The following is a 14,064-nucleotide window of genomic DNA, read 5'->3' on the forward strand; positions in this document are numbered from 1 at the left end:
TATGTATCACATTTTTTCACATATAAAGACATAAACTCTATGAAATAATATAAAATTGTTTTATAAAACGGAATAAATGAAAACAATTAATTAAATGGCCTAATTCATTATAAAACTCTCAAATTGCAATGCAATTATAATGGGCCCAAGTTAATTACAAAAAAATACTACATCCAATTTTAATTTATCAGACAAAACCTAAATACCCCAGTCCAGAGCAGCTCCGCTCCAACAACTCTTTCCGGTCGCCCTCCGCTACAATTCCCGCCGCCGCTCTGCCAAAAGTACTTTCCGACGCGGTCGTTGATCGCTTATAATCATAATATAGGTGACGTATCTTTGTTAATGTGATTTTGTAAGGAAACCGGGAAATGAAACAGAGTGGGAATCGAGTAATGTATAAGACCATTTTATGTTTATATCTTCTTATTTGTAGGAAAATGTGAGTATAACTCCCCAGAATTCGGAGTCTACTTTTGAATTCTAGCTGTTAAAGTGGCTAAAGTAGAAAAGCTGGTTTCGTGAATTTTAATTTTAAAATACAACCGATTCAGATGGTTTCTGTATTGCATTATATTTCCGGTTTTAAGCATTTGCATTTTCTGTTCATTGCTTAGAGGATACGTGTAAGTGAACACTTGAACAATGTGGTAGAGCAATTGTTTATTTGTGGTGTTATGTACGTCGATTACTGATTCTATAATGTGTTTGTTCTCATTCAATTATTCAAATCATACAGTAATGCTTACAATTTTGTTTTACAGATTAACAACTAAGAACATGGCTGCTGCGAGTGGAACCAATGATTTATCATCAGAGATGGAACTTGATGCTTTTCGACGTCTTTTTCCTCTACGTTTTCACGAACGACATCTCCTTGAATCTATAAGGCCAGATGGGCGTCCCCTTGGTAGAGCTAGAGACACTTCGCTTAGTTTTGGTTTGTCACACTGTTTTCTTACCTCTTGTTTGTTATATTACTGATAACTGATTGCTGAATATCCAACATTTGAAAGTATAGGAGCTGTTGCATCTGCTAATGGATCAGCTCTAGCAAAGATAGGATGCACTGTAAGTGTGTGCTTCTTAGGGATTAAACTATTTGTGTTCTTTGTAAGCACTGACTAAAAGTTCACATTATCCTCAGACTATGTTGGCTGCCATTAAATTGGAAGTCATGACTCCAACTGTAGAGGCACCTGATGAAGGATGCATAGGTAAAATATTTCTGTATTAGATTAACGCATTTGAAATGTTCTTATTGTCTAGTAATGTCAGTATATTAATACTACTTATTCTTTGCAGCCATTGACTTTCACATGCCTCCGATTTGTTCTCCACTAATTCGCCCCGGCAAGCCTGCAGAGGTGGCTCCAGTGATATCTAAGCAATTATCTGACACCATCTTGAGGCAAGAGTTCACATGACACTATTTTGGCATCATTAATTCAAGCATGATTTGTTTTTTGAGCATTTAAATATTCATTTTGTGCTCACTGTGCAAATACACTCAATGCACACAAAATTGATTATACTCTATAGTTGTTATGATCATATATGTATTTTTGTTATCATAACAACTACAACATGAGAACTTAAGTTGTAGCATTCAATTCTGTCTCGACTCTTGATTAAAAAAAGAGCATTTAGAATGATATGTTAATCAGTAACATTTGCACGTACGTTTTGAATGATGCCTAATGATCTATGGGTTTCTAAAGTATGTATGGTTATTTTTGTTAGGTTCATATTTTGATAGGTTGTAATCTGTATGATTATGTGTTGCCATGTCATCAGCCGTGCATCATGTGCTTAGTATTTTTTAATTCCCTCATTTGTTTCAACTTAATGCAGATTTTCCTTTTGACATGGAGTACAATAATTGTTCCATAGAATTACAATTAATGTTAGTATTAAAAAATTAGCTTTCTAGGAATTCATATTTTTTTTCTTAGAGATGCAGCAGCAGCCTGTTTTGTCTACTTTAGTTAAAATTCATTGCATCTCTGGGTTAAAAGGAAGAAATTAAAGAAAAGTAGGTAAGTATCTCTAACATGGCCATCATTTTTTAACATTCACTCTGGGAAATACCCCAAAGTGGCCTTGTCTCAACTGAAGCTCCATGTGTTATGGGATATTTAGTTACTTAGCAAACACAATTTTAAAACCCTATGTTGATATTTTCTCTTGCTGTGCATTCTTCTTCGGTTTTAATTCCTCCCAGTGGCAGATTTATTCTTTCAGCATTATATTGGGGGACAGTATTTTCTTTTAACTGAAAAGTCAACATATGTTTCATAACATCAAAATCTCTAGTTTTGTTGTGCTACTCACTGTCTAAATTGTATAGGTCTGGCATGATTGATCTCAAAGAGTTATGCTTGGTCAGCGGCAAGGCTGCTTGGATGGCCTATCTGGTAAAATATATTTAATTATTCATTTCTTCACCAGCTGAATTTTGGTTTCATGCCTTGACTATCACCACCTAACACCATAAGAATTGACTCTTGCAGGACATATACTGTTTGGATGCTGATGGCGCCCTTTTTGATGCAGCATTGCTTTCCGCGGTGGCTGCCTTCTCACATTGTAAGTTATGCCTGGAGACTGCACTCAATAAAGTCTACCTTCCTCTCTTTGATTCTCAACATTCTAAAGTAACTCCACATTGCAGTGCAAATTCCTGTAGTCTCTCTCAATGATGACGGGAGAATAGTTCTTGTGTCTGAGGAGAACGGTGGATCAATGAAGGAAAAGGAACCTGTCAACAAGGAGAAGATAAAGCTTAAGATGAGCAGTCAGCCGTTCTCCTTAACATGCATACTTCACAAGAACTACATTCTAGCAGATCCAACCTCTGAGGAAGAGTCCATCATGGAAACGTACCTGACAGTTGTGCTGGATACTAACTATCAGCTTGCGTCTCTCAATAAACCAGGTGGACCAGGTCTAGCAAGCACATCATCAATCCAGGTGAATTTTTCCTTCTTTTTCTCCTCCTGTGATTTCTTCACTTTTATATCAGAATATTATCATTTGGATGAAAAAACTTACTGATGGTGCTAAAAGATCTGACAGTTCCAGCATTGATGCCGTGTAAATTAAGATCATTTCTTTCTGACAGCAGTTTCCAGTTTGCAATGACAAACATGCATGTATATGTAGAAGATCCCTGTTCGACTTGTCATTGTCTGGACCAATCTATCCAGCATGTTTAAGCTTGATATTTATTTAATCTATCAAGCTTGTTTAATCTTAATATTTGTTCATGTAGCAATGCTTATTGCAATAGTTGGACTTACATTTCTAAATAAGAAATGTTGTTGCCTGCAGGATTGCATAGTATTAGCACGGAAACGAGTGAAAGAACTTCAGCAGATCTTGGGTGAAGCAATTTCTGATATGGAAGTTGACTGAGATTTGCTGAACTGGATTGTAGTTTTCTATATTTTTAAAAAATTCTGAGTTTTGATATATTTTGCTTTTTTCTGTATGTTTTTTTTGTTGTAGCTGTAGAAGAGAAATTAGTAACCTGAGATTAGAAATGAGTTCATACGATACAATGAAGTGATTTTCGCTGTGAAGTTCTATGAACTTCTTTACACTGTTTGTGATGAATCTGATGGTGGGAATGTTATATGTTTCCAGGCAAATTGCACCTTAAAGCTTAGTTTTAATGTTTTGTTTATTTTGATGCAAGTTTACAGACAAATTGCTTATCTAGCAAATCTAACACCACCTATAAATCAATCTCTCACTAAGAAATGAGAACTAGTATGATTTTAAATACCAAAAATTAGCAGAAATTATGTATTAATGTTATATGTTTCAAGGATTTCTTGGTTTTCCCTATTTAAGTGTAATTATATCAGAGGAATAGAGAAGATATGTACATTCAACTTTTTGAAGGGCAGCAAATGTCGCAATCTCATGTCTGATATTAAGAGATATGAACTATGTATTTTAAATATGTTAGCAAATTCCACAATTCAAAAATGAATATATAGAAAATGAATGTATGTGCCCAAAAGTTTTGACTCAATTTAGGTGAAACGGAGAAAGTATTAAGGTCAACCAGTTGTCTTGCACAAAGCACCACAACCATCCTGTTTGATTTCGCACAATGCTTTATTTGCATTGGTGACCAATGTACATAATCTTGAGTTCATTGAGGTGTAGCGAGCCCAACATCAACCACCGACGAGGTCTCCTTTCCGGCCACCGTCTAACAAAACATACCACAATACATGAGAGTCACAATGCAGCCATCAAGTTTAAACGATCGAGGATTGGGATACTTGGACAATGATTGAATATTTGACAAGTCTAAGAACACCCACAACCGTGCTCTTGCCAACGAGCATGGTTGTGGGCCCGGCGCCACTATTCCTGCCTGCTCTTAGGCAAGAGCACAACACCCACAGCTATGCTCTTCCGCAAGGACGAGCACAATTCATTTTAAATAAAAACATTTCCATAACATTAAAATTCATTAAAAAAACCGAAATAATATTACAAATTACAAATAAAATAAAAAAGACATAATTAAAATCCTAAAAAATAAAAATTACATAATTAAAATCCTAAAAATTAAAAATTACATAATTAAAATACTAAAAATTAAAAATTACATAATTAAAGCTAAAAATATCCCCGTGGAAGACTACTCATCCGGCGGCACTACCCCTAATTGTTTTTGGAGGCCCAATATCATGGCCTCGTGCGATCGAAGTTGCGAGGGGGTCATAGTTGACCTATCGGCCATATTGAGTTGGGCCAAAAGGGTCTACAACGAGTTGGTGGGGGTGGAGGTGGCGCATAGGGAACGAGAAAGGGAGCGGGGTCGGGAGCATCGCCAGATGGAGTCGCGGCGCGACGGCGGTTTGCCGCCCCCTTCTTCCTTCCTTGCGGTCGGCGTTGGGAACCGCTCGGGCTGGCGTCGGGGCTACCCAAGTTAGCTCCGGCGAGTTGGCTAACCACGTCTTCGGAGCCGGAGTCTGATAGAGATACCGACCTTGACCGTTTGGAGGAGCCGCTAAAGGAGGATGTTACGCCTCCCCTATACTTCGAATGCGACCGCGTCTCCTGCCAAATGTTGAGGTACCTGAACGCCTTGTAGTTCATGGATTGGTAGGTCGACATGGCAGAACTGATGATGTCGACCTCGCTTCGGCTGCTCCCCGCCGACCGCTCTTCCTGGAGGTAATACCCGTGGAACTTGTTAATTTCTTCGTTGGCTCGGTAGATGGCGTTGCGCACCATACTCTCGTTGCGCTCGATTGTTCCCTCCGGCCGGTTTTCATTGTACCGGCGACAGATGCGCCACCAAAAGTGATCGCCAGATTGGTTCGTGCCAACCTCCGGATCTTCAGAGATTGACAAATACGCCTTGAACAATTGCTCCATCTCTGCCGGCGAGTACAGTGTGCGGACACCGCAAGTAGGAGGAGTCGGAGTTAGGGAGGGGGCGGTCGACCTCGCTCTAGGCTCGGGTGTCCACCCGTATCGCCCTTCGGGGGCATCTTGGTCGTCGATTGGGTATGGCCGGTAGCCACCCGGAACGCCTGAACTTTGGGTTTGAGGAGGGGCTGAATATTCCGTTTCCAGACTAGGAAACGGTTGTGAACCGAACCAATCGGGGTTCCAACCGTGAGAGCCCGGAGGGTGATCGCCTTGGCCGGACATTGTTATGTTGTACGTGTGGAAGAAATGGAGATGAGAGAATGTAGATGAGAATGGAAATGAGAGAATGTAGATGAGAATGGAAATGAGAGAATGTGGTGTGAATTTTTGGGTGTGAAAGTGAGGGTATTTATAGATGAAAATGTGTATTTTTGGGGAAAAAAATTAATAAAAAGTGGTAGAAAAGCGGCGAACGTGCCAGCGGCGCGAGCGCAACGCCGTCCGTCCACTGTTGCAGATGCTCTAATGTGTAGAGATGATACAAGTTGATAAGAAATGAAAATAGAGTAATAGACTAATAATGTGGAGGTAGAAGAATAGATACAATATCATATTATTTTGAATTGCAACTTGTTGGTGATAAAAGAATAGATAGTACTAGTGCGGACCCCATACATAGACCGAATTTGTTAAACCCTGTTCAATACTCCTTGGAGCATCTGCTGGCCGCTGCACTCTTGCCGCTAGCGCAGCGCTGCTCGATGCATCGAGCACGTCCGTGCCAGCGAACAGCACATGTGTCAACGCCTGATTAGCCAACGGCAATGCCGTTGGAATTTCTTTTTCTTTTTTATAAAAAATCAGATTTTAATTAAAAAATCCGATTAAAAATAATAAAAAAAAATATATTTTCCCAATTCCCAAAAAATTATATCCGTTTTCTCCATACTTTTAATTTATTTTTCAATTTTTTTCCCAAAAAATTCACATTTTCATCTATAAATACCCTCACTTTCACACAAAAAATTTCACACCTCACTACACAATTCTCATCTAAATTCTCTCATTTTCATTCTTACAATTTTCAATCTTTATTTCACTTTTACGACAAAAAAATGTCCGGCTCCGGCGATCACCCCTCCGACTCCCGCGGTTGGAACCACGAATGGTTCGGCTCGCAACCATTTCCTAGTCCGGAAAAGGAATTTTTGGCCCTTCCTCAAACCCAAAGTTAGCAAGCTCCGGATGGCTATCGGCCTTACCAGGTGGATGACCAAGATGCCCCGAATGGGCAATACAGGTGGGCACCCGAACCACCCGTACCTAGAGCGGGGGGGGGGGGGAGCAGCAGCTCTCAAACTCCTCATCTTCCTACTCGTGGTGTCCGCACCCCGTACACTCCGGGGGAGATGGATCAATTATTCAAAGCGTTTTTGTCTATCTCAAAGATCCGGAGATTGACACGAACCAATCCAGGGACCATTTTTATGGCGCGTCTGTCGCCGCTACAATCAAAACCGGCCGGCTGGAACAATAGAGCGCAACGAGATTATGGTGCGCAATGCCATATACAGAGCCAACGAAGAAATCTAAAAGTTCCAGGGGTATTATCTCCAGGAAGAGCGGTCGGCGGGGAGCGGCAGAAGCGAGGTCGACATCATCAGTGCCGCGTTGGCGACCTACCAATCCCAACACTACAAACCGTTCAAGTACCTCAATGTTTGGCAGGAGGTGCGTGTGCATCCGAAGTATAGGGGAGGCGTATCTGTTGTGGTAATGAGATATACAAATCTTGCCGGGCGAAAAATACACGGAAATAAAAATAAGGAAATTACACGGAAACAACTGAAACAAAAAATTACACGAAAAACTTGTGGAAAGTGGTAAGCCGAGTCGAGGAATCCTCTTTCCACAAGACGAGATACGCTCCGGTAGTGCTCACGGTTTGGCGTGTCGTCCCCAAAGATAAAACGGCTTCGTCTTTGAAGTAGCAACACCGCTAGCAGCAGAGCTCCGGCGAATGGGAGTAAGGCGGGGGCAGAGCTTCTACGGGAAGACTATGCAAAGAGGGAGAGAGCGTGTATGCAAGAATGCTTGTGTATGTTCTGTGTAGAAAGCAATGGATGTAGGCCAAGTCCACCTGCACGTCATTGATGGAGTCAATAACCATTATGTGTGCCATGATGGCTTGACTGTAACCGCCGGGGGTTATTGACTGGCGCACTAGCCAGTGGGAGCTGAAGAGACACGACGCACCTGGACATACTACACGACGGGATACACCATGGACCGTCGGGGTCCATCGGGGACCTTTTGTCTCCCGTTATGCGTCGGGGTCCAGCGGGAACCTTTTGTCTCCCGTTGTGCGTCGGGGTCCAGCGGGAACCTTTTGTCTCCTGTCATGCGTCGGGGTCCAGCGGGACCATGACGTGGACCAGGACCCGTCGGGGATAGCGTGGAGTTTGAGGTGGTCTAAAAAGAACAAGCGGGGCTCGAACCACACTCAACGACCACCTCCAAAGAACAACCCAAAGACCACCCAAAGACCAATTGCCAAGATCCAAGGCACCAGGCACCAGGCACCCGGTGCACGCGTGTGGGCTCTGTCACCCGTCTTATTCCACGATAATTATTACACATGATAATTCATCTGATTAAATACTTCATCAAGGAAGTTTATAATCCCCGATGTGGGATAATTAACACCTAGTTAATTAATCCCTTAGTCTTTTCACATAGCTCATTTCTAGCATTATTGTGACTAACTTTAATATATTATTTCTCACTCACCGGGAATTGGATTTGAGAAAATGAATATACTATGGTCTTCTACTCGGAACGTAGATCGACGTTATTGCATTTAATTTTACAAAATTAAATTTCTTATAATATTTATTATTAGTCAAAAATCATTTGACCAAGCACGATTCCAACAAACCCCCACATGAGTGGAAATTGCCAAATGTGTATGTATGCAGACACAAGCTCAACCCTCAAGAGGTATGTAAGCATAAGGATAGGTAAGTATTTAGCTTTGAACCATCCATAGTCAATAGGTAAGCATAAGTCTTTTGGTGTTTTTGATATAGACAGGTTGGGGGTCCGCCTTAACCCCTCGCCGTGATGGTGTTTGAGAAAAAAAAAAAAAAAAAAAAAAACCATCCATAGTCAACACCATCGGATACACAAGCGGACTAGTAGCGTGATGCTTTGAACTATTCCTCCACGGCGTGCACCGAGACAATGATATTAACACTTAAACACCTCAACCTCATCCGTTCTCACGTTTTTGTGTCCATTTCAGGCCTTGGACACCTATTTGGATTTATAAGTGAATTGTTTGAAGCGACCCCACTTCACACTTACATAGGTGATTCCTCGTTAAGTATCTTGCCATACTCGGTCTCCTTGAGAACTTCATCTCAACGAGATCCTTTAGGGATCATTAAAAGTCATAGACTTAACCTCACCACTAGGCAAGTTTTACAACACTCTATTGCTCTCTAGGGAATAGATATAGATGAGTGTTTCATACGCACTCTCATAGCTTAGTTTTCTTATTGAACCAAGTTCTTGGGATCTCCAGTCATCATGGTTGGGTTACCACTATGACAATTCTTTAGTTTGTGGATTTCAAACCCATTCCCTCTAGCAATTTATTCATTTGATCACGATTTAACCCTTTGGTTAGCGGATCCGCTAGATTATCCAATGACTTCACGTAGTCAATTGTAATCACCCCTGTTGTGATCAAATGTCTCATGGTATTATGTCGTCGACGAATGTGTCGAGACTTACCATTGTACAAGCCATTGTTTGCCCTCCCAATAGCGGCTTGGCTATCACAGTGAGTTAACACTGGAGGCACAGGCTTTGACCAACATGGAATATCTTCAAGGAAGTTTTTAAGCCATTCGGCTTCTTCCGTGGCTTTATCTAAAGCTATGAATTCAGATTCCATAGTGGATCGGGCTATACATGTCTGTTTCGTGGATTTCCACGAGACAGCACCACCCCCAATAGTAAAGACATATCCACTTGTTGAAAGTGAGTCTTTGTTATCGGATATCCAATTTGCATCGCAATACCCTTCAAGTACCGGGGGTATCTTGAAAAGTGTAGCCCATGATTTTGAGTATACTTGAGATACCTCAAAACTCTTACTAGAGCTTTCCAATGCTCTTTGCTTGGATTGCTCGTATAACGACTCAACTTGTTCACGGCACAAGCAATATCAGGTCGAGTGCAATTAGTATGATACATAATGCATCCAATGACCCGTGCATAATCTTCTTGTGCAACGGGCTAACCCCGGTTCTTGCTCAAGTGAACATTGAGCTCTATAGGTGTCTTAGCCGGGATGCCATCATAGGCATTGAACCTCTTTAATACTTTCTCAACATAATGAGATTGTGTTAATGTGATTCCTTCATATGTTCTTAGAATTTTCATTCCAAGAATTACATCGGCTAGACCCATACCCTTCATGTCGAAGTTTCTCTTTAACATGGCTTTCGTGTCGCTAATCACTTGGGTGTTACTACCCATGATTAACATATCATCAACGTAGAGACACACTATAACGTATCCATTATCAGTGTTCTTAATGTAGACACATTTGTCACATTCGTTGATTTTAAATCCATTTGATAATATCACGTTATCAAATTTCAAGTGCCACTACAACGGCGCTTGTTTCAATCCATAGAGGGATTTAACCAGCTTGCATACCTTTTTCTCTTGTCCAGGTACTACAAAACCTTCAGGTTGTTCCATATAGATTTCATCTTCAAGGTCACCATTTAGAAACGCAGACTTAACATCCATTTGATAAATCTCAAGACTGTGTACAACAGCAATCGCGAGAAGCACTCGAATTGATGTAATCCTCGTTACAGGTGAGTAGGTATCGAAGAAATCATACCCTTCATTTTGTTTAAAGCCTTTGACTACCAGTCTAGCTTTATACTTGTCCACTGTTCCATCGGCCTTAAACTCTCTTTTAAGGACCCATTTGCATCCTAAAGGTTTAGCACCTTCAGGTAGATCAACCAACACCCATGCGTGGTTTAGCAAAATTGAATCAATTTCTCTTTGAACAGCTTCTTTCCAATGCAACCCTTCTGGCCCAGCAAAGGCTACTTTTATCGATGTTGGTTCTTCATCCAACATAAATGCAATATAGTCAGGACCAAATGTCTTTGGTGTTTTGACCCTGCTACCACGTCTTAGTACCGCATCGTTTGGATCATGCCTTGTTCGCTTGCGCGATTCAGGCTCTTCATCAACTGATTTAGAACTAGTGGCTTCATCCTCAATTCTCGTCTCAGAATTGGGTGCAATATTTTCCTTGTCTTTGCGAGGAAATATATTTTCAAGAAATACAACATTTCTTGACTCGATTGTTGTTCCCACGGTCACAATCGGTATTTCAGACTTGTGGACAACGAATCGATATGCACTACTATTAAGTGCATACCCAATAAAGAAACAATCAACCGTTTTAGGACCGATTGTAACTTCTTTAGGCGGAGGAACCATTACCTTAGCCAAACACCCCCACAATTTGAGGTATTTGTAGGATGGCTTCCTTCCCTTCCACAGCTCATAAGGAGTAACGTCCTTACCTTTGCGTGGGATTTTGTTTAGGATGTAGTTGGCTGTCAAAACAGATTCCCCCCACATGTTCTGGGGCATCCCCGAACTGATTAGTAAAGCATTCATCATCTCTTTGAGAGTTCGATTCTTGCGTTCTGCAACACCATTAGATTGTGGTGAATATGGTGCAGTCATTTGGTGAATTATACCACTTGCGTTGCATAATTCCTCAAACGGGGCTACGTATTCACCCCCTCTATCACTTCGAATCATTTTGATTTTACATCCAAGTTGATTCTCGACTTCGTTCTTATAATTTTTGAACGCTTCTATTGCTTTGTCTTTACTTCTTAAAAGATAGACATAACAATATCGTGTGCAATCATCTATGAATGTTATAAAGTATTTTTTACCACCTCTCGTTTGCACCAATTTTAAGTCACATACGTCCGTGTGAATTAATTCAAGGGGTTTTGTGTTCCGTTCAACCGAATGAAACGGTAACTTAGCTATTTTCGCCTCAAGACTTGTTTCACATTTGTTTTGAGTTTCTACTTCATTTGCCTTTAGTAAATCTAAACTTACTAATCTTTTAATGACATTTGGATTTACATGTCCCAATCTATTGTGCCACAAGTTAGAACAATCAGCCAAGTAAGAAGAAGTAGATGCATTCTTATTATTAGCCAACGGCTTAGGGACATGGCGTACATCTACACTAAGCTTGAAAAGTCCGTCGGTTACAAAGCCTTTTCCAAGTGACTTTCCAAACTTGTACAAAGAAAACCTATCAGATTCAAATACAAGTTTAAACCACGTATTCACTAGTATTGATCCTGACACTAGGTTCTTGCGGATGTCCGGGACGTGCAACACATCCTTCAAAGTGATGATGACGCCGGGCGTCATCATGAGAATCACGTCTCCAATGCCGAGGACTTGAGACGAGGCTTGATTCCCCATATTGATCTTCCTCCCTTCAACTGCAGTGTAGGAGACGAACTTGCTCTTATCGGCACAAACGTGGGCAATAGCTCCAGTGTCGATATACCAGCCACCTTTGTTATCAACAAGGTTGACTTCTTCCGTGACCACAGCAACAATGTCACTTTCATCCCAGTCCTTGAACTCTTTTTCAACAACGTGGGCAGCCGACTTTTTCTTCAGCTTGCAGCAGTCCTTGGAAAAGTGGCCAGGTTTGCCACAGTTGTAGTAGTTGCCTTCAACCTTCCTCGCAGGCTGCTTCTTCTTGCCCTTGTCCTTTGCAATTGGACGGGAGCGTTTGTTGGAGGGACCACCACGCTCCAACAGATTGGCCTTTGCAACATTTGGGCCATGGCCCTTAGCCAATTCATCGCGTTTGAGCACGTCTGACTCGATGCGCAGCTTTACGATCAAGTCTTCAAGATTCATCTCCTTTCGCTTATGCTTAAGGTAGCTCTTGAAGTCCTTCTAGTCGAGTGGAAGTTTTTCAATGACCGTGCTCGCCGTGAAAGCTTCAGGCAGGGCCATTCCTTCGGCGGTGAGGTCGTGAATGATGAGCTGGAACTCTTGCACTTGGTCCATTATTGGTCGGGAGTCGACCATTTTGTAGTCCAAGTACTTGGCTATTACAAATTTCTTAGTACCCGCATCATCACTACGATACTTCTTATCTAGCATTTCCCACACTTGTTTTGATGTGGGAATAATGCAATACATGTTGTAGAGACTATCATCTAAAGCACTTAAAATAAAGTTTTTACAAAGATAGTCTCCTTTGCGCCAAGCGTCATACTCGACGTACATCTCGACACGTGCCTCGTCCTCGCTTGGCGGGGTTGGCTCGTTCTCCTTGAAGAAGTTCACGACGCCCAACGTTGTTAGGTAGAACAATATTTTCTGTTGCCATCTCTTGAAATCCGTTCCCGTGAACTTCGATGGCTTCTCGACGGGTGGCATCATCCTTGGTGCCATTGGTGCCGAGCTTGTCCCATGGAAAGGACCAAATCCGTTGCCCCCGTAGGAGCTAACAATTGGGTGGGACATAGTACCACCATAGTTGCGTGGAGCATGGAGGCCCCCGCATTTGTGCCGACCCCGAAGGATCCAACACCCGTGCCGACCCCGATGGATCCAGCACCCGTGCCGACTGATAGACTAGTTTTCGTCACTCGGATTTGATCACTTTTCGCACTTATTAGTTGAATATTTGCATGAGAAGATGATATTTTGGCAGGGAATGGATCATTAAGTTCGGAAGCTACTTAATGAAGGCACGAAGAGGAAAACATGCAAGAAAGAGGGAAAAATAACAAGGAATTGAAGAAAGTGAAGAAAGAAGGCAAAAAAGACCCAAACTACCCAAGCTGTTGGACTGGCCAGTTTGAACCCGACGGGAAAATAGTTAAAGCCACTTCCACACACTTATCAAGGACAGCTCTCACTTGCTAAACACGCCCATATCAGCCCTTGGGGAGTAAAAAAGAAGGGGAAATATCTTTTATTGGATATATGTATTAAAAGTACTTAACCTTCCAAGGACACCAACAACTTTATCACTCACTTTAGTTTAGTTTAGTTTAGTTTTATTTATCTCTCTATGAACTTTTCTCTCTTCCTTAAGAAGAGAGATTTCAAACTCAAGGCTGCGAAGATCATTGTTCACCATGGGTTGAAGTAGTAGTAATTTAGTTGTAGTGTTTATTTTCTCTAGTTGCTTGTTTTTAACTTTTGTAGTTCTTTTGCATCAATCTCACTCTTAGTTATTATTGTTGGACTTGTTTTAAAAGCTTATTTCAAGTTGTTATTTCTCTAAGTGTTTGTGTATTTAATGTGCTTTAAGTTTAGCTCTTGTTTGATTTCCGGTTTTAGCTTGTTGTTTAGTTTAGTGTTGGTTATGTTCTTGTTTAATTAAAATTTCTTTCCAAGATTTTAAATCAGTTTCTCAAGTATTTTCTTAGTTAGTTTATGGTTAAATTACGTGGAAAAGGAGTTAGAAAAGTTTCAAAAAAATCAGCCATGTGTTGTGTGTTTTCGGCACGTCGCCGGGTGTCATTTTCGTATGATTTTACATAGTTTGAT

General features: G+C 41.2%; 1 protein-coding gene across 2 annotated transcripts; it reads left to right on the forward strand.

Annotated features, from left to right (window-relative positions):
• The first annotated feature begins 151 nt into the window (after positions 1 to 151).
• On the forward strand, positions 152 to 3,653 carry LOC121777801 (exosome complex component RRP43-like). 2 transcript variants are annotated; one of them, XM_042175156.1, is made up of 9 exons: positions 152 to 328; positions 765 to 910; positions 1,022 to 1,071; positions 1,148 to 1,217; positions 1,306 to 1,411; positions 2,351 to 2,417; positions 2,514 to 2,589; positions 2,675 to 2,973; positions 3,334 to 3,653. In XM_042175156.1, exons 2-9 carry the CDS (start codon positions 781 to 783, stop codon positions 3,415 to 3,417), a joined length of 882 nt encoding a protein of 293 aa, XP_042031090.1. In that variant the 5' UTR covers positions 152 to 328; positions 765 to 780; the 3' UTR covers positions 3,418 to 3,653. The 2 variants fall into 2 exon arrangements, with proteins under 2 accessions (XP_042031090.1, XP_042031089.1); XM_042175155.1 differs by having other exon boundaries at positions 154 to 328; positions 765 to 940; positions 3,334 to 3,452.
• Positions 3,654 to 14,064: the final 10,411 nt, after the last annotated feature.

The sequence above is a fragment of the Salvia splendens genome, chromosome 18 (genome assembly GCF_004379255.2).
Source record: "Salvia splendens isolate huo1 chromosome 18, SspV2, whole genome shotgun sequence".
Taxonomy (NCBI): domain Eukaryota; kingdom Viridiplantae; phylum Streptophyta; class Magnoliopsida; order Lamiales; family Lamiaceae; genus Salvia; species Salvia splendens.

Excerpts from the sequence above, each read along its gene's own strand:
- LOC121777801 (XM_042175155.1), top strand. The coding sequence starts at position 781 with ATGGCTGCTGCGAGTGGAACCAATGATTTATCATCAGAGATGGAACTT. Across the intron at positions 1,412-2,350 it reads TTATCTGACACCATCTTGAG|GTCTGGCATGATTGATCTCA; the intron begins GCAAGAGTTCAC and ends TAAATTGTATAG. Across the intron at positions 2,974-3,333 it reads CAAGCACATCATCAATCCAG|GATTGCATAGTATTAGCACG; the intron begins GTGAATTTTTCC and ends TGTTGCCTGCAG.